The 19,236-nt window shown below is 38.9% G+C and overlaps 1 protein-coding gene across 1 annotated transcript in view; it reads left to right on the plus strand.

Annotated features, from left to right (window-relative positions):
- Nucleotides 1-18,488, plus strand: part of Galnt7 (polypeptide N-acetylgalactosaminyltransferase 7) — an 89,491-nt gene extending 71,003 nt beyond the window's left edge. The window contains exons 8-12 of the mRNA XM_017801676.2: nucleotides 712-834; nucleotides 5,474-5,692; nucleotides 10,473-10,571; nucleotides 11,302-11,430; nucleotides 16,143-18,488. Of these exons, the coding sequence (XP_017657165.1) occupies nucleotides 712-834; nucleotides 5,474-5,692; nucleotides 10,473-10,571; nucleotides 11,302-11,430; nucleotides 16,143-16,280 (708 nt within the window). The 3' untranslated portion in view covers nucleotides 16,281-18,488. The remainder of the gene's footprint in view (nucleotides 1-711; nucleotides 835-5,473; nucleotides 5,693-10,472; nucleotides 10,572-11,301; nucleotides 11,431-16,142) is intronic.
- The last annotated feature ends 748 nt before the right edge of the window (nucleotides 18,489-19,236 follow it).

The following is a 19,236-nucleotide window of genomic DNA, read 5'->3' on the forward strand; positions in this document are numbered from 1 at the left end:
GACCCATGATCTCAATAAACAGAGATAAAGGGAGGGGAGAGAGACTCTTAAGCAAGTAGAATAAGAAAGATGCAAAGTTGTGAATGTGAAGGGTGCATCTGCTAAACAAATAAGGGGAAGTTTGCTAGAATCGGGAAGCAACAATAAAGAAGATATCTAAGATGATAAAGTAGACAAGTCCAGTTAGGACCAAACTGAAGAGTCTTTAATGCTGAGTTAAGAGAGTTTTCCCTTCTTTGCTAAGCTTCCGGCTAAGCCACCAAACACACGATGCAAAGGAGTAGCATGACCCAAAGCCACAGTAATCTCTTGCTATAAATAAGAACAGACTAAGTAGCCAGGCAATGCAGGTGAGGAAGCCATTTAGTAGAGTATTATTATAATCACCCAGGTAGGAAATAGATTAGCATCAGAAATGACAAATAATGTTAGGAATGAAGACTTGACATTTATTTTGCAAGATTATATTGAGAAAAGGCTGCTGGGTCTCAAGTACACAGGACAGTCAGTAGTAGTAACTTATTATATTACCATTGCCTACCTTGTTATTATATGTTTCTAAAGTAATCAAATATTTTAGAATTTGTTTAACATAGAATTCCATGTGGATATTGTATCTAATTTAAGTTATTACATTATCAGGACAAAATTTCCATTGTAATTTATTTTGCCTTTGAAATTACTTTCACAATATAAGTTTTTCCTTGCTAGATATGGCAGTGTGGTGGCAAATTATTGTTTGTCCCTTGTTCTCGAGTTGGACACATCTACCGTCTTGAGGGCTGGCAAGGAAATCCTCCACCCCTTTATGTTGGGTCTTCTCCAACTCTTAAGGTGAGTTTTTTGTTAAAAAGAGAAAGAAAAGAGAGTTGACATTTATGCACCACATTACAGTATTCACATAACCACTGTCAGCTCATTGACCAGGGTAAATCTCAAGCAAGCATGCTGGCTCTCACCTAATTTAGCCAAGACTAGGCTTATTCATGAAATGTTTCCGTATTTCTTAATATTATTCATTTTACCCTATTTTTCATATATGTTTTGACAAGTAGAGATTGTGTATATTTATGATATAAAACAATCCTTTGATATACGCACATTGTGGGATAGTTTAAAAACTAGTTAACGTATACTATATAACATGCTAATCAGTTTTTTGTTATTAACTATATATAGTAACTATGATGTACAAGAGATCTCTAGAACTTGTTCCTCCTGTAAAAGAAATTCTGTCCTTTACCCAAACCTCTCCCAATTCCTCTCAACCTCTGGTAGCCACCATTTCACTGTTTCTATAAATTTGACTTTTTACATTCCACCTATGATTGAACCCATGTGTTTTCTCCTTCTGTGCCAGGCTTATTTCACTTAACATAATATCTTATGTGTTGTTACAAATAATAGAATTTCCAGTCGGGTGTGGTGGCGCACACCTTTAGTCCCAGCACTCGGGAAGCAGAGGCAGGCAGATCTGTTTGAGTTCGAGGACAGCTGGGGCTACAGGGAGACCCTGTCTCAGAAAAGACAAAAAGAAAAAAGAAAAGATAGAATTTCCTTATTTATCTTTATGTGTATATCACATTTTTTCTTTATCCATTCATCAGTTGATGGATACTTGGATTAATTCCAAATATTGGTCATCATGAATAATGCTTAAAAATCCTGCATGGGAGTGCAGAAATCCCATTTGTGGGCTGATTCCGCTTCCTCAAGGAATATACCCAATAGTGAGACTGCTAGACAACACAGTGGTTGTTTTTTTAACATTTAAAAAAATGTTATCAATTCAAGAATTTCATACAATGATTTTGATCAGCACCCTCCTCCATCTCCACCCTCACCTTACAACCCCTGCCCCCAACTTCATATCCTCTATTAGCAAGTAAAAAACCCCATCCATCTTAGGCCACACATCTAAACTGGGTGCCAGAGAAATCATATTTCATTAGTGTCAGTGATCTATAATTCTTACACACAGATGGGCCAAAAGTAAAGGCCCACTCCCTTTCCTTTGTACATGTTTGGGGTCCAAATATGCCTAGAAACACTAGTTTTCTGTTTCTCTGACACACTGTTTAGAATTGTCAGGTAGAAACTTCTCTCTTTCTCAGCGATCAGAAATGCTTGGGTTTTCTCATCAAAATCAGTTATTCACAGCCCAAGTACACTCATGTTACACTTCGGCTGTTTCAGGGTCTCACTCAGGGTCACTCCACTGTGGTCCAAGGTGTTCTCCAGCAGGTTGATTTACCAGAGGGTTTTACTCTGGGTGAAAACAGAAGCTAAGTCCTCACAGCAGATAGCACCGTAGTGGGCAGAGCTGCACTCACTTTTAATTTTTTGAGTAACTTCACTGTTTTCCATACAGTTGTATTAACGTATAGTCCCACCAGGAGTATGCAAGGATTAGTTTATGTACATCGTCACAAACTCCTGTTATCTTTTATCTCTTTCATAATAACTGTTCTAGCATATGTGACACAGTATCACATTATGGTTTTAACTTGAGGTTCCCAGATGGTTAGTGATACTGAGCATCTTTGCACACACATATTAACCATTTATCTTCCTGAGAAATATGTGTTCAAGTCATTTGCCCATTTAAAAAATCATATTATTTGTGCCCCTACTATTGAGTTGTTTTGAGTTCATCATATATTTTAGTTATTAACTCTTTACCAGATGTAAGATTTGCAGATGTAATCTCTCATTCCAGAAAGTATCTCTTCACCCTGCTGTCTTCTTTGCTGTGCAGCTTTTGAGTTTGCTGTAATCTCATTTCTGTATTCTTTTATTGCCTTTGCAAAAAAATCTTTGCATAGACTAATGTCATTAAACTTTTCTTGCATTTTCTTCTAAGAGTTTTATTTTCAGGTCCCACATTTAAGTCTTTAATCTGTTTTGGTTGATTTCCATATATCCTTGAGAAGAACGTCGTTTTATTCTTCTGTATGTGAACATCCAATTTCCTCAACCCCAGTCACTGAACAGACTCCTTTCCTCATTGTGTGTTCTCGGTACCTTTGGTGAAAAATCAGTCCTACATGCCTGCCTTCATGTCTGGGCCATTCTGCTCCATTCATCTGTATATATGTTTTTATTGCCTATACCATTCTTTGTAATAGATTTTGAAATCAATTGATATCATACCCCTGGCTTTGTTCTTTTTGCTCAATATTACATTGGCCATATGAATTTTAGATTTAGCTTTTTCTTTTTTCCCGTTTATTTATTTTAGTGGGAGACAATAGAGGGTGGAACTACAAAGGGACCATGATGAACATGCAGAGGTCAGAGAACACCTTGCTCAAGTCAGTTCTCTTCTTTTGCTATGTAGGTTCCACCATGTGGATTCCAGGGATCTTACACAAGTTTTCAGGCTTGGAGGGATGTGCCTTTACCCATTGAGCCATCTTATCTGCCTCTGATTTTTCAATTTTTGTAAAAGATGTAATTGGTATTTTGCTAGGGATTATGTTGACTCTGTAGATCTCTTTGGGTAGCATGAGTACTACTCAACTAATATTCTTTTTTAAAAAACATTTTTGATTAATTTTATTTTCTGTGTATGTTTTGCCTGCATGCACGTAAGTGTTCCCATGTCATGCAGTGCCCCAGAGACCAGGAGAGAGCATTGGATCCCTTGGAACTTGAGTTTCAGGTGGTTGTTAGCTATCATATGAGTGCTGGGAACCAAACCCAGCTCCTCTCCGAGAGCAGCCAGTGCTCTTAACTGCTAAGCCATTTTTCCTGCCCCGAACTGATATTCTTGAGGAACTTCCAATATTAGTTCTTCTCATCCATGAACACAGGATATATTTCCATTTATTTGTCTTTAAAAAAATATTTTCAGTATGAAGGTCTTTCACCTCCATTGTTAAATTTATTCCTAAAGATTTGTCTTTGTTTTGTGACCTGTTCACACTTTGATAATTATCTTTTAGCCTAGAAAAAATTTAAACACAAACTATTCCTACTCTTGTTTTAAAACAGAGGTTAGTAACTTTGGCCCACAAAATGAATCTAGCCCTCTTTAGTGACAGTTTGTGTTGGAGCTGGGCCACAGTCATCACATAGCAGGGCTGAAGAGTTGCTGCAGAGATTTACTGACCAAAAATTAAAGGTGCTTACCTCAGACTTTTATGCTATTACATGTGTCTGTGTGGTGTGTATGTGTGCATACGTGTTTGCTTGTGTGCAGTGTGTGTGCATATGTGTGCAGGTATATGTGGAGGCCCAGAGCTGACATCAGGTGTGTTCCTTGATCACTTTCCGCCTTACTTACTGATGCAGGACATCTCACGTGAACCCAGAACTTGCACATACAGCTAGTCAACTAGCCAACATGCTCTAGGGATCCCATCTCACCTTCCTTCAAAATGATTGAGCAACAGGCAGGCCGTCACTCCCACCTGCAGTTTAGATGGGTCCTAGAAATCAGAACTCTGGTCCTCATGCTTTAGTAGCAAGTGCCTTATACACGGAGCATCTCCCTAGCCCCTTTCAAACTCTTTCTAGAGAAAATTTGCTGGTGCAGGATGGAAAAGATCCAAGGCACTGAACTGAGTCAGTCACATATTCCTGCACATACTCATAAATTCTGGAAAACCCTGCAAGTTACACTTTTGTCACTTATGACAGTGTTAATTTGTATCATTAGTCTATGGTTGTTTTTCCTCCATGTGAACCCACTGTGGAAGATGTCCAAATAATTTGAGGGCATGGTAAAATGGTTCTATTATATGCATGAAAAGATTTACAGAGTCAGGCTGGAGAGTTGGCTCAGCAATTAAGAGCACTGGCTGCTCTTGCAGAGGACCTGGATTCAGGTCCCAGTACCCACATGGTGGCTAATAACCATCTGTAACTCCAGTTCCAGAGGATCTGATGTCCTTTTCTGACCTCCACAGGCATTCCACGATAAAGGTGCACCTTACATGCATGCAGGCAATACATTCAGACTCATAAAATAAAAACAATAGAATAGTTTTTAAAAGATTCACAGAGTCATCTACAAAATTGTGTCTTGTTAAACAGTTGTTGTTTGTAATGATGGTTTCTAAGTTTTTTTTTCCCTATACACGTCAGTAAGGTGGTTCCAACAGAAAGGAAATGGGAAGAAAAGGAGCACCAGTGTCTAGCCAGGCTCTCAGAATCCCTCCCTGGCAGTGTCTTCTTCCTCTGTTATCAGAATAGAATACGAAATCTTAGAATCTGTGATCTTCCAGCTCAGGGATGTCTGACTCTATGCATGTCACTTTTTATTTGAATGTACATACATGACATTTTTATGCTTGGCAAATGACATAGTAAGGTCATTAGCTGACCTGTTTTCATTGTTTAGTTAAATGCGAAATCCTGTAGAAATGAGCTGGCTATATTTTAGTCATTTTTCACATGTCTAAGATAAGCTATTAGCACCATTACAATCATCTTTGTTTCATATCAATGTTCATTTTCTTTCCCACAGAATTACGTTAGAGTCGTAGAAGTCTGGTGGGATGAATATAAAGACTACTTCTATGCAAGTCGTCCTGAGTCAAAGGCATTGCCGTATGGGGATATAACTGAGCTGAAAAAATTTCGAGAAGATCACAACTGCAAAAGTTTCAAATGGTACATGGAAGAAATAGCTTATGACATCACTACCTACTACCCTTTGCCTTCCAAAAATGTCGAGTGGGGAGAAGTAAGTATCAGCCAATATTCAGATCTCAAAATATGTTCAGAGTCTGTTTGAGAAAAACAAGGAGAAGTGGCGAGATTGAGTAAAAGAAAAGAAGGCTTGCAGGAAGGTTTGAGTAAAGACTGTCAGCATGCACAACCTGCCACCAAATCAGCACAGCTGCTCTGAGCACCCAGCCACTGTCCCGCCCCCTCCCAGCCGTTACACATGTGCTGTACAACCTAAAGCACTCCCTTTCTCCGTTACCACCATGTCCCTGCCCATCATTCTGCCTCCTTCTCATGGCCACTTCCATCTTGACTTGATGTTCTCATCTTGGAGATCATGAATACTGAAAAGTATTTCTTTTTCCTTCCCCAGTTCATCAAAGCCACTCAGATCTGTCATTGTTCCATAGGTTCTCACAGCACCCCCAAACTGCCCATCTCCCAGCCAGCCCAAGTGTTTTGGGACCTTAATCCTCACTCACTATGTCCTAATAAATTAGTGCAGGGACCCAACACATAGGAAGGCACTCAAACAATGAACTGGTTGATGTAACAAAACAAAATGGCCAGAGGCATCAGTCTGTGTTGTCATTTCTGTTTCTTCAGACTTGCCTGTATAGCATCATTTCTGCTTATAGTCACCTTGTGTCTTATGCTGCTGCTTCACAGGTAACTAAACGTGTCCTCAGCTTTCAAGACATGGCACGCATTCAGCAGATACTGGTTAAGCCTAGTGTGTGCCAGTCTTTGTTCTAGGCAGAAAACAAGTAAGCAAGTCCCTTTTCTCAGAGAACACTCATTCTAGTGGCAGGGAGAGACCAAAGCAGCCCAGGAAAGAAGGACCATGGCAGAAGATCCCAAAGCCTACAAAGGAAATAAGCATGAGATGCCGGTTATGAGGACATAAAGACAGGGTAGGGAAGGCTTCTCTAAGGAGGTGACATTTAATCTGAAATCTACATGATAAACAGCCAGCCAATGAGGGAACCAGGAGGGGATATTACAAGCAAAGAAAATGGTGAATTCAGAGGCTCTGAGTTAGGAAATGCTTTGCACATTTGATTAGCAAAATAGAAGAGATTTGGAGGCAAGATGGCAGGCATTGGCCTAGGACTGCCTTCAGCCTAGGGATGGTGAGAGACCATGGAGGGTTTTAAACAGAGAGGCAGTGTGATTTGATTTATGGTCCAGCTTTAATCACCTGCAGGGAGGATTTAGAATAGAAATAAGGATACCATTTAGGAAATGAGTGGGGTAGTTCTAGTGAAATACTGCTGGCTTGGACTAAGGTGGCAAGAATGGAAGGGGAAGGCAGCGGACTAATTTAAGATCCGTACTTCATCTGAAGTAAGTCACGAGGATGTAGGGACAGGATAGGGAAGACTAATAGATTGGTAGATTGATGTGTGAAAGATTAGGGCTGGGATGAAAGCTAGGTTTTAGATTTTTATGTGGAGGCAGATGAGGAAGCAGCTGAGAGTGGGAACACAGCAGGGGTGATGAGGACCTGCTGAGAAATAGCATTCCATCCCTTGCGTTATGCACATGCCGGGTACCTGGTAGACAGCCAGGTACAACTGTCAGTTCTGATTGTTGAAAGACCTTGGGCTACTCAGAACTGAAATCCAAAAAAGAGGCCATTCTAGAGATGGACACTGGGGACCATTAGCATCTAGGTAGTGTAATGAGACCAAACAAGGTCATCTCTGGAGAAAATTATAGACCAAAGAGAGAGGTCAGGGTCCGTTCATGAGACTCTCCAAAGTTTGGAGAAACTCACAGAGGACACTGAGACTGTCATCATTGTACTTCTTGTTTCAATACCTTTTTCCTTTTGTACTCGTATTTCATCTATCCTGTTACAGTAAACTGTGTTTAACCTGCTAATGATGATGATGATGATGATGATGATGATGAGTTTGGAGCAGCAGGGGATGGGGGGTCCAGACCAGGCTTTGTTACATTTTAATCTCCCAGAAAGCCTTCTGAATGAGAGGAATGAATTCTCTTCCTGATCTTATCCAGTCTCCTGGATTTAAACTCATCTTTGTCTAGATGACTGTGAGATTTCTATCTTGAACCCACATCTCTCTCCCAGAGGCAGACAAGTACACCTGTCCTTGATGTCTCCACTTGAGTGGCATTTCAAGCTCCATACACCCAAAACTGAACCCATCTCTCCTCTCCAGCCTATTTTTGCCCATTGCTCAATCCAAGAACTTTGGAATCTTCTTTGAGTCCTCCCCTCCTACTTGGCATCCAGTTCCAGAATCTGCCCCTTCATTACCTGGTCTAAGGCACCGTCATCACTCACCAAAACCAACTTCTTGATCCTCCAACAGCCTGTTCTCAACACAGCCAGAAACCAGAGTGATTCTTCTGAAATGCAGTAGAAAACCCATTTGCTTGTCTGAGGATAATGCCCTTTCTGGTGACCTCCAGGACCCTCATTTTTCTGTGGCCTCACCTGCCCACGTAGCTCTCTCCATTCTGGTCCTGCTGTCCTGTTCCTCCCCAGACCTCCTGCCTTTGCTCTTCTTTCTGCCCAGAATGCCTTCCTTCAGACACCTGCAGACATTGCTAACTCTTACACCTCTTTGTGTCTTGACTTACGTCCTTCTCAATGAACTCTATCTTAAAACACCCTCGACTCCCTAGCCCTTTTCCGCACTTAACTTGCTTTTCAAGTTTTTCTTTTTCTGTGGCCCGTGTTCCTTTCTAACAACATAGATAACTTATCTATTATGTTTTACTTATCTTTTGCCTTTCCTTTGCTAGAACTGTGAGTTTACTGGGGCAGGGGTGTTTATTTTGCTTACTGTTAATCAGAGAGTACAACACGCTTGCCACACAGCAAATACCCTCCAAGTAACTGATAGATGAAAAGCACAAGCGTGCAGGAGTGGAATCTTCAAATTAACTGTCCAAATTCTGGAATCTACCCCTCATACTTCATCTCTCAGCATCCTAAGAACATTCCAGAGTAAACCTCTGTCTGTTTTAAAAGATGCCCCCTGGTAAGTCTTCTGGACTCCCCCAGGTAGGGTGGGAGGCTGCTTCCTCACACACTCATCTCCCCTACTGACTAACACACCCTTCCTTCCTCCTACAGACTATGAGGGTCCTAAGGAGGGTTGACTTATCTTTGTAGATTCAAAGATTTATATCCTCATAGTATATAGTCAGTGTCTGATGAGTAAATCACCTTACCCAAACACTGTAATGAGTTGGAACTGAGATGAATATACAATACTGCTCCAAATAGTTCTAAGGGTGGAAATCTGTGTGTGCTTTTCACCTCCATTATCCGTACTTAGGGAAAAGCCACACTGAGGGGACCCGTGTGCCACAGTCTTTGTCCTAAGGCCCCTGGAGGCAGCTACCAAAAGTGCTGCATGCCCCACGGAGAGTATTTAGGAATCCCGTCTGTTCCCGGGATCTGGCACCCACGTCTGTTCCCACTGTGGCATGTGGCTTTCCTCTCTCTGCATCTCATTTACATGAGCTCTCATGATTCTGAAATTGCACTTGTGGAAACTTGTATTTTTTTTTCTTCTGTGGTATTTTATGGCACCCTGTGGGCCAGTGCCCTTCAGTGGAATGAGTTCATTTCAATGTTGACTTCCAGATCATGGTTTCAAAGATCATGAGGAAGCTTAAAAATTCTTAAATACTGCTAATACAATAATAACCTTATGACTGTCTTGCGGTTTTCTCTAAGATCTGTGACCTCTCCAGCCATGTGTATTTGGTTATGTTTACAGTACCACACTTGAGTTTCCTCCCACTGAGTGGGCTTTTAGTCCAATTAGGTAGCTGTATCCTTATATTTACAGACAAATATTCCAGTCACCATTCATCAAAGAAGCTTATTTTGTACCTGCCGGAGATTGTTACCAAGTACCACAAGTGGTCACACACAGACATTGTCCATGAATTGCCCAGGCAATGCGACACATCTACAATGCAACCTCTATATCTGAGGCACACAGAACATAGAACAGGGGTAATGAAAACGACACTAATGAATCTCTCAATTCTCATTAATGAAAATCCCTCATGCAACAGAGGGACAGGACACAGAAGGTTACAAATGGCCAAAACGTAGAGATTAAGATTCTGTAGATTGCTGGTCCGTGGACAGGACTCCTATATTAAACTTCACCCACTCATGGCTCAGGGTCCATCTTGGAAAAGGGGGTGGAAAGATTGTAAGAGCCAGGGAGGAAGTGCATGACCATATAGAAACAGAATCCTACACGCTCCTGGGACCCTGCTCATATGATTCTATGACCATGGTGTCAGCATACAAAAGTCCCATATAAATTCAGGCAGACAAAAACCCAGCATAGAACTGGGGAAATGAACAGCAGACCTCAATCTTAGCTGAGGAAACACTGGTAGCTGATTACTGCAGGGTGAGGAAGAGCTGATCTTCCTAAAACAACAGACTCTAGATAGGCTGACTGGGTCTCCGTGGATGGACTTGCACGGGGAAACGTCTGGGGACACTGACTTGACACATTAAGCCTTAATGCAGATGACAGAGTATACGGGTTCCTGTGGGAGCATGCTGGTGGGGATGGGGGTATAAAGATGATTAAGATTCTTTGAGATATTCTGTATAAAATATACAAAAATTCAATGAAAATAAATTTTAAAAACTAACCCTAGGACTACAGCAGCCCCAGACCTTGTCTGTGAATTGTGTACTCTCCTTGACATTTGTTACTGTGATGCTGGTTTGTTAAAACTAAACTGTTTCCTGCCTGTTGGTTCTTGCTTCACACCTTTAGATCAGAGGCTTTGAAACTGCATACTGCATTGACAGCATGGGGAAAACAAATGGAGGCTTTGTTGAACTAGGACCCTGCCACAGGATGGGAGGGAATCAGGTAAGTCATCTTCTTTCAGGGTTGGTCAGCTTGAGAGCCACCGGACTTATTGATCACAGGCAGGGTTTAGTTTGGTTTTTATCTGTTAATTTTGTTCAGATAAAGTAATCTGTTCAAAATAACTGATGGCTAAAACATTCACTTAAATAGAAAATAATGCCAGCATTGGTTTTCACGTAAGCAATTAGAATGTAGAAATGATCTCTGTATATTGGGAATAAAAATATATTCCTACAGGAACACATATTAATCATTACAATGTAAGCCTAACTCCCTAAGTGTTTTTGCAAATGCAGTTTAATAATCCACAACTTTTCCTAATAAGCTATGGTATTATTGCTAGTAATGTATATTTTACTCATATATTTTCTTACTTCCTTCAGTTGGTATTTTTCTTGTCTAGCTTAAATTGTGAAACATTATTAGGTCTATTTCAAATTTTTAATTTTCTCATTGTCAGTACATAATAAATGTGTTAATTACCCATTCTGTGTATTAGACGCTAAAGAATAAAGAACTTAATTATGATTAAGTATCAACAGAGGTCTTCACTAATTTCAAAATAAATATAGTTCTTGTCTATGGACTAACAGTTCCAAACATGTAGAAAAATTTTAGAACAATAAGTTAGTTATTCAGTTTCATTATAAAGTTAAATTTCTTTCTTTTTGTAAAATATGTATCAGCAGGAAAGTTATATCTGTTATTTTCTTGTTTATTTTCTTAATAGCTTTTCCGAATCAATGAAGCAAACCAACTCATGCAGTATGATCAGTGTTTGACGAAAGGGTCTGATGGATCAAAAATTATGATTACACACTGTAACCTAAATGAATTTAAGGAATGGCAGTACTTGAAGGTATTCTGTGTTTCAGCTCCTGTTGCATTTTTAGTAGCACGCAGCATGTGGAATTACAGTGATTAAATCTTGAAACATACATGTTCTTTATCTGAATTTTCCCAATTTAGTCATCTGTACAGGTTTACCTGATCACTGGGTGAAGCATCATTCTATAATCAGGCATCACTTTTGTTCTCTGGTGTGATATTAGTATGTAATGAGGTCACAGTGATGTGCATGAAGATTCAGTGCTAATTTCAGGAAATTCAGGAAAGCCAGGTTCTAGAGGACAATCATCACCATTGTTCTAGGATCTGAAACCAATTTTAAAAATCCAAAAGTTTCAGCAAAATATAAATACTGTTTTTCAAAAGTGGTGGATTCAGGGTGTCCAGCAGGTGGCAACAGAGACAAACAAACAAAACTTGGACACCGGGCCTTCAGTGTCCTCATCCTGTTTCCTAAATACAACAGGACAAAGGTAGCCATTTACTTGATGTAAAGGTCAAGTTTCTCCTCATGACCTGCTAGCTGTTTGGCTGACTTATGTATTCCAGCTGTGCATATTTAAAGTTTTCTAGAACAATTTAAGCTTATTAATAGATTGATGTGTAATTTTCAAAGCCTAGATTTGGATAAAAGCAAATCATTTTGTTATGGAACAAAACATTGGGCTTTTTCAAACTGAAAAGACTCAGCAATTGTAAGCTTTATCCATCTAATTGCTTCTCCACCCCTCTGTCATGAACGCACTTGTCCATCCTGTAGTAAGGATACTGTGACCCAGTCCAATATTCCCAGTTACCATCTTTCATGAATAAGTACTGAGAAGTGGTGAACATGGAAGTTGCTGATTTTATTTATTTATTTATTTATTTATTTATTTATTATTGTGTGTGGTATGATTGGGAGGGGTTGCCCATACCCCATTGCATGAGTGTGGAGGTCAGAGGACAACTCTGTGGAGTTGATCTCTCCTTCCACCTTATGTGGATTACAGGAATTGACCTCAGATCATCAGGCTTTGAGACAAGCACCTTTACTTAATGAGTAAAGACTCTTGTGAGTCTTAATTTTTTTTTTTTTAAATAACAAGTTAGGAAGAATATTAAAAAACACTGAAAAATAAAGCTTTTTTTTTTTCCATACACACAAAAAAGAAGTAAATGGTAGAGATTACTGAGAACAACAATTTGAAAAGTATAAAAGAAGTCTAACGGACCGAAAACTACATCAAGAAGTCATGGATAGCATTCTGGAGGCAGAAGGATTATGAATTTAAGGCTAGCCTGGGCTACATAGTGAGACCCTGTCTCCAAAGAACAGATATGATAGGGAAATAGCTCAGAGGTACAGCATGGCAATAAATTTAATCCTCGGCACCAACCCCCAAATGTAATAGGGTAAAGAAAATAGAACATACATGTTTCAGATAAAATTTTTAAAGGATACAGCTTTGGATATGTGTCTGTACATCATGTTACTAGGGCGTAATGATGTGACAGATTACACGGGAGTTTGGAAAATATCTAAAGCACACAATAATATAACAGTAGAGAAGAATGCAGAATTAAAAATAATCAAAAAGGAAAAAAGATTAATATAAGTAATTCTTTTTTAAAAAATTTTTTATTATTTTTATTTTATGTGTATGAGTATATTGCCTGCATGTATGTAAGTGCACCCATGTCATGCTGTGCCCATGGAGATCAGAAGAGGGAGTCAGATTCCCCTGGAATTGGAGTTATGGACAGTTATCAGCTGCCATGTGGGTGCTAGGAACCAAATCCAGGTCCTCTGCAAGAGCAGCCAGTGCTCTTAACTGCTGAGCCATCTCTTTAACGCCATAATATAAGTAATTCTTTTTAAAAGGTTTTATTTTTAATTATGTGTATGTGTAGGTGTGTGCATGTGAGTTCGGTGCCCTTAGAAGCCAGAAGAGGGCATCAGATCCCCTTCAGTTACAAGCGGTCGTAAGCCCCCAGATAATGATGCTGGGAATTGAACCCGGGTCCTCTGGAATAGCAGTACATCTCTCCAGCCATTAAGTAATTATTTCCAATGAGCTTCATAGAAGAAAACTAGATGAACAATGATAAAGCATGGAAAATATGTAGACAATTCTGAGAATTACATTTAGGGTTTCCCTACATTGTACTAGGTAGGAAAGAACACTAGCATCATTTTGTAAGTTTGGGGGAAGGATTGACATTTTGGGAAGGTAGCCATAGGAAACAATGGATACTTTTAGGAAAATAGTTCTAAAGCACTGTGAAACACAGACTGATGAAGCAAGATCAGCTCGAGCAGTGCTCAGATTTTCTGCCTCCGAATTCCTTAGACCTAAAAATTATTGAACCTTACCCAGTATGGTTGTACAAGCTTATAATCCCAAAACTTCCGAAGTTGAGCAGGATTGTAAATTTGAGGCCAGCCTGTGCTACAATATTGAGACTGTTTCTAAACAACAATAAAAGGAAACTTCCCAAACAGCCTTCATGTAGGTTATCACTAAAAATATTTCTGGAATTTGAAATGAAATTAGAAAAATTTGTTAAGTTTTTATGTTTTAAGTCATATTGAACTAATACTAGTAACCTTAGTACATGTTAATATAAATATTATATTTTAAATGAGAAATTTTATTTTCCCATTAAAAATAGTATAGCGTTCATTGCTCTGCAGTTTCAGAAACGCCTTTATGCCTGGCTTATATACACATCTGAATTAACAAGCTTCTACATTCTATCTGATAGTTGGTTGTTTTAGTTGATATATGTGAGGAAAATCTAGCCTCACATAAACATGAGTCGGTAGGGAGTGGTGGTTTAATGCCCCCTTTTCAGAATATTTTGACTATTCTTTGATCATATACTGCAACTCAATGATACTTTCATAAAAGGTATTTTCAAAGCAGAATCTGAATCCCAATATGACATGTACTTTAATCATTAGAACCCAGTGGTCCCTCGAACACTTTAAATTTTACATTTTGTTGTTGTTGAAAGGGCATGCATATGTCACAGCACATGTGTGGAGGTCAGAAGACAACTTGTTGGAGTCAGTTTGCTCCTTCCACAATGCAGGTTCTGGGGTTTAAATTCAGGTCATCAGGCTTGGCTGCAAGTGCCTTTATTCACCAAGCCATCTCACCAGCCTGGCTTATAATTTTTTATTGACCTTTTTAATCCACATGAACTTTTATAACATCATACACTGATTGCTAGAGATGGCTCAGAGGTTAAGAACACTGATTGTTCTTGCAGAAGACCTGGGTTCAAATCCCAGCACCCACATGGCAGCTAACAACTGTCCATAACTCCAGTCCAGGGGATCCAAAAGCCTCTTCTGACCTCCGCAGGCATTGCACGACATGGGTGCACTTACCTACATGCAAGCAATACACTCATACACATAAAATAAAAATAATAAATAAATAAAAAGAAAATTGACATATTTCATCATACAATGCCAAAAAGTCATAAATATGACACTCATTTCATCAGAAAATAGTTATATTATGTCAAGTTTCCACAGTGGTGGAAAGTTTTCCAAAAATTCTCTATAGTTAACAACTACTATCAGGTTGTTTTCTTTGTTTTGTTTTGTTTTTTCCTTAGAGTGGCAGGCATTACCCAAGTTTGAATAGTCATAGTTTATTGAATTGTTCTTTCAAGTAAAAAGGACCTTCTGTGAAAACAAGTAAGTAGTTTATACATCTCAGGTGCCTTCAAGATACCATTATACTCCACTGTGTGGAAGTACTTGATCTATATTTCCCATGTTTATCTCATAGAGTTTCTTAAAAGTATGGAGGAGGATCAGGGGCTGGAGAGATGACTCAGTGGTTAAGAGCACTGACTGCTCCCCAGGTTCTAGGGTTTAAACTCAGGTTCAATTCCCAGCACTCACATGGCAGGTAACCACCATCCATAACTCCAGTTCCAGAGGATCCGACACAGGTGCACTTACACACATGCAGACAATATACTCATACACATAAAATAAAAACAATAACAAAATAAAAAATATAGACAAGGGTCAAGATTAAATAAAAATCAGTAAACTTTAAAAGCTTCATCATGGGCATCCTTGAAAGTGTTATGTTACCTTTCTCAGCTGAGTACATGGCAGTGAATTGTAGGACTATTCATTTGCTGTCGCTGCTCATCTGATGCTAAGGCTCCAGTGGCTTCATCGTCTTCGATGAATTTGTATTGTTCCATCAGTACAAATGTCAATACAGTGAAAATGGCACTAAATTAATTCCTTTGTGTCTTGAAAATAATTTTGGCCAAGCATTCCCCATTTTGGGCAGCCTGAAGACCTGTCTTTGAAAAGCCACAGGCCATATTAGAGCATCGTCAGTAGAAAGAGGAAGAAATACAAACCAGAGCCTGCAACTATCAGTGTAATGAGAGTGAATGAGGACCGTGCACAATTTCCCTAAGACTGGAAAGCTGGTATTATCTTTAACCAGAAGAGGAATCCGAAGTGTAAGCTTGGAGGGGAAGAGATGAACTTGTTTTTATTGAATTCGACATACCAGCAACATACTGTACCATAACAATAAAAGGACTTAGAATATTGGCATTCGAAGTCTAATGTGTGCTGGTATAAACCTGTGCAGTTTGCTTGAATTAACTCCTAGGAAAGCCAAGTGATGGCTTCTAATTTGAGTGACATCAAAGAGCCTAAATTTAAAACTTACTTTTCTTGCTGTTTTCCAGAACCTGCATAGATTTACCCATACTCCTTCAGGAAAGTGCTTGGATCGCTCAGAGGTCCTGCATCAAGTGTTCCTCTCCAGTTGTGACTCTGGTAAAATGACTCAAAAGTGGGAAATGAATAACATTCAGAGTATCTAGAATGAATAAAAGAAACCAACAGTCTACCTACTGACAAGGAAATTTATACGGGACTGAAAACTGCCTGGAACCTGCTGCAGCAATTATTAATCCTGTACAGCTCCGAGCCTGGAACCTCTGATCAGTTTGAAGGACATTGATAAACTGTGATTTTACAATAACATTATCATCTGCAGTTACTGTTTACAAGACTGCTTTTACCTTAAACTTTGTAGATGTTTACATCGTTTTTGTTTTGTTGAAGATGATGTTGGTAACTTGTGCCTTTGACTCTGCCTTCTTAGAACAGAGTTAAAAGCATGCTGTCTTCTTTGGGAATTCACTCAGGGGTCTGAAAGGCAGTTTGGTTTTGTGTTGTTGTTTTTTAACACACTTGAAAAAAAAAGGTTGGAGTAGCCAGACTTTCATATGTAACTTGGTGATTATCAACCTTGTGTCTTTATTTAGTTTTACATCATTTTAAAGCACTGCCACAGGTTATTAGCCAAGGTGGCCTTCCTTCACAGTCATGCTGCTTTTTTGAAAGGTGAATTTCAACACATTTAGTGCCTCCTTCATTTCTCAGTCTATTTTTTGAGAGTTTTTGATGAAATTTGTATGATGGTAATGACGGATGAACTGCCACCTGTATGGGAAATACTTTTATTACTCGTGGAAATGGATTTTTATGTTGCCAGTGGATATGAAGGTGAATGTTGAATGGCTGGAGCCAGACTGACAGTGTGGACCATCTCAAGGCCAGTCCATAGGGTTTGGAGATTCTGTGGCGTTGACTCCCTTGCCCATACCAACTTCTAGGCCAGCAAAGGGGTCTTCCAACTAGAGAAAAACTGCCCACCTACATTTTGGAGCTAATTTTCCCCAGTATCTGTTATAACAGAAAACTATAACTCAGTTTTGAAACTTGAAGGGGGGGTGGAGGTGGGAGTAAACGAACAGCATCAGTGTGAACCACTCAGTTTGGTTCTCACTGAGCTGACTTCCCAAGCCCTTGTTGCAAGCTGTGCGTTACAGGCTAAGCCGTGAAACCAAAAGAGTTGATGCTTCATGTGTCTTCACTCACGTGAAATTCCCTGTACATTTTAAAAATTTAAAACATTGCTAAGACGACAGCTCATCAGCAAATGTGAACTACTTTCTGTTAAGTTGGATGTTCTGTGGTGTTTCTTAATTTAAGGAAGTGTATTTTTATTAATACTTCACCTGTGAAAAGTTTTTATTTGAACATTAAGACAGTATGTATTATAGGAGAACCAAATATTCCAAATGGCCAATTCAGTTTTAATTTCTAAGTAAATCCTTTCTTACCCAAAAGATTAAAATGCCTCAGTTGAGTGCCAAAAAGAAAGAAAATAAGAACAATTCTGATGACATGGGGGAAAAGTATATTAAGCATTTTGGGTCTTGCAATCATGGTATAATTACAATGAAAGAAGTTCACAAACTACTGCCAGAAGGAATTATTTTTAACTAAAGCTTTAAAAAGAAAAATAAAAAGTACCTGCATTTTTAAAAAAGCCTACAGATATGTTTCTTGTCAGCTTAGTTCTTCAGTTTGGACAGTAGAAATTAAACATCCTGAACTGAGTTTTGCTAATCAATTTGTACTTTGCTATTGATCTGTGATCAACTATTTTAACTTTGATTCATCTCTAGGAATATTTTAAAAGAAATGCATTTATATCCTTATATAATTGCAAATAAGTCAATTATAAAAAAGAAACTAAGAGAATAGGTAGTGTGTTTGCAAGATACCCTTTCCATGTTGACTAGATTATAACCTTGTTATCTATGCATAGGCTAAGAAAGGTGGCACATGATGTGTGCATGTAATTTTGTGGGCAAATTAAATGGTTGTTCTGTGCAATTCATTAAAAGATGCTGTGTGAACATGATTCTGTATATTGAAATCAGAAACCTTACCAAACATGAAAACCGTCAGAAGCTGCTGCCATAATGACTGTTTTCTACTGTAGGCTGCTCTAGAAATAATTCCCATATCCTTGCTTTGTAAGTTAATATCACTATGCATTTCTACACATTTTATAAATTTGATTTATGCAGATTTTGATACACTGTATGTTTCTGTAGAAATTGTACAAATATTCAAAATTTTATTAAGGTAAATTTGAGAGGCCTATGTATATCTTAATTCTGGGTTGCTTGTTTTTTAGGTGAGAAAAAATAAAATAATTGTATTTTAATCCATAGCCTTCTCACTACTTGTAATCATTTATCTAATTGCACATTTAAAAAATTATTTTTATTTATAGGGTACAGGGTTAATAACTGAAATATTACAAACCAGCTACTGGTTGAGTATTGTTAAGAATTCTGTGTGTTTAAGATGGTCAGCACTTAGTTGTCTGTAAAATAGAAACATGACCATTTCTTTTTACAACACTTCAGGTTGCTTAAATTTTCTTAAGCCACATAAGCCATCTATACAAATACAGGTATCTTTACTGGCAGTGCATTCTATAAAATTGCCTACTGAAAAAAAAATATACTTAAAATTCTTCACAACCACTTGGGCATGGTGGCTCACGTCTTTAACCCCAGGTATCAAGAGGCAGAGGCAGGCAGATCTCTGTGAGATCAAGATCAGCCTGGTCCACACAGACATAAGTGACTTCCAGCCGACTGGGACTAGGAAGACCCTGTCAAAAAACAACAAAAAGTTCTTCACAACCTGACAAATCAAGCCAATAGGAAGAAACCAACAGAAGTCTAGCAAAACAAAATTAGAAATAGACCATAGGACTTTTCTGTGTAGAGCAAATCATCTCAAGACATGACTTCATGTAAGTGTTTTGCCTGCATATGTGTGTACCATGTATGTGCCTGTTGCCTGCAGAAGCTAGAAGAGCATGACAAATCCTCAGGAACTGGAGTTACAGGCACTTGGGAGGCAGAGGCAGGCAGAGCTCTGAGTTCAAGGCCATCCTGGTCTACA

Source organism: Nannospalax galili, unplaced genomic scaffold, assembly GCF_000622305.1.
Source record: "Nannospalax galili isolate Female #2095 unplaced genomic scaffold, S.galili_v1.0 scaffold461, whole genome shotgun sequence".
NCBI classification, from domain to species: domain Eukaryota; kingdom Metazoa; phylum Chordata; class Mammalia; order Rodentia; family Spalacidae; genus Nannospalax; species Nannospalax galili.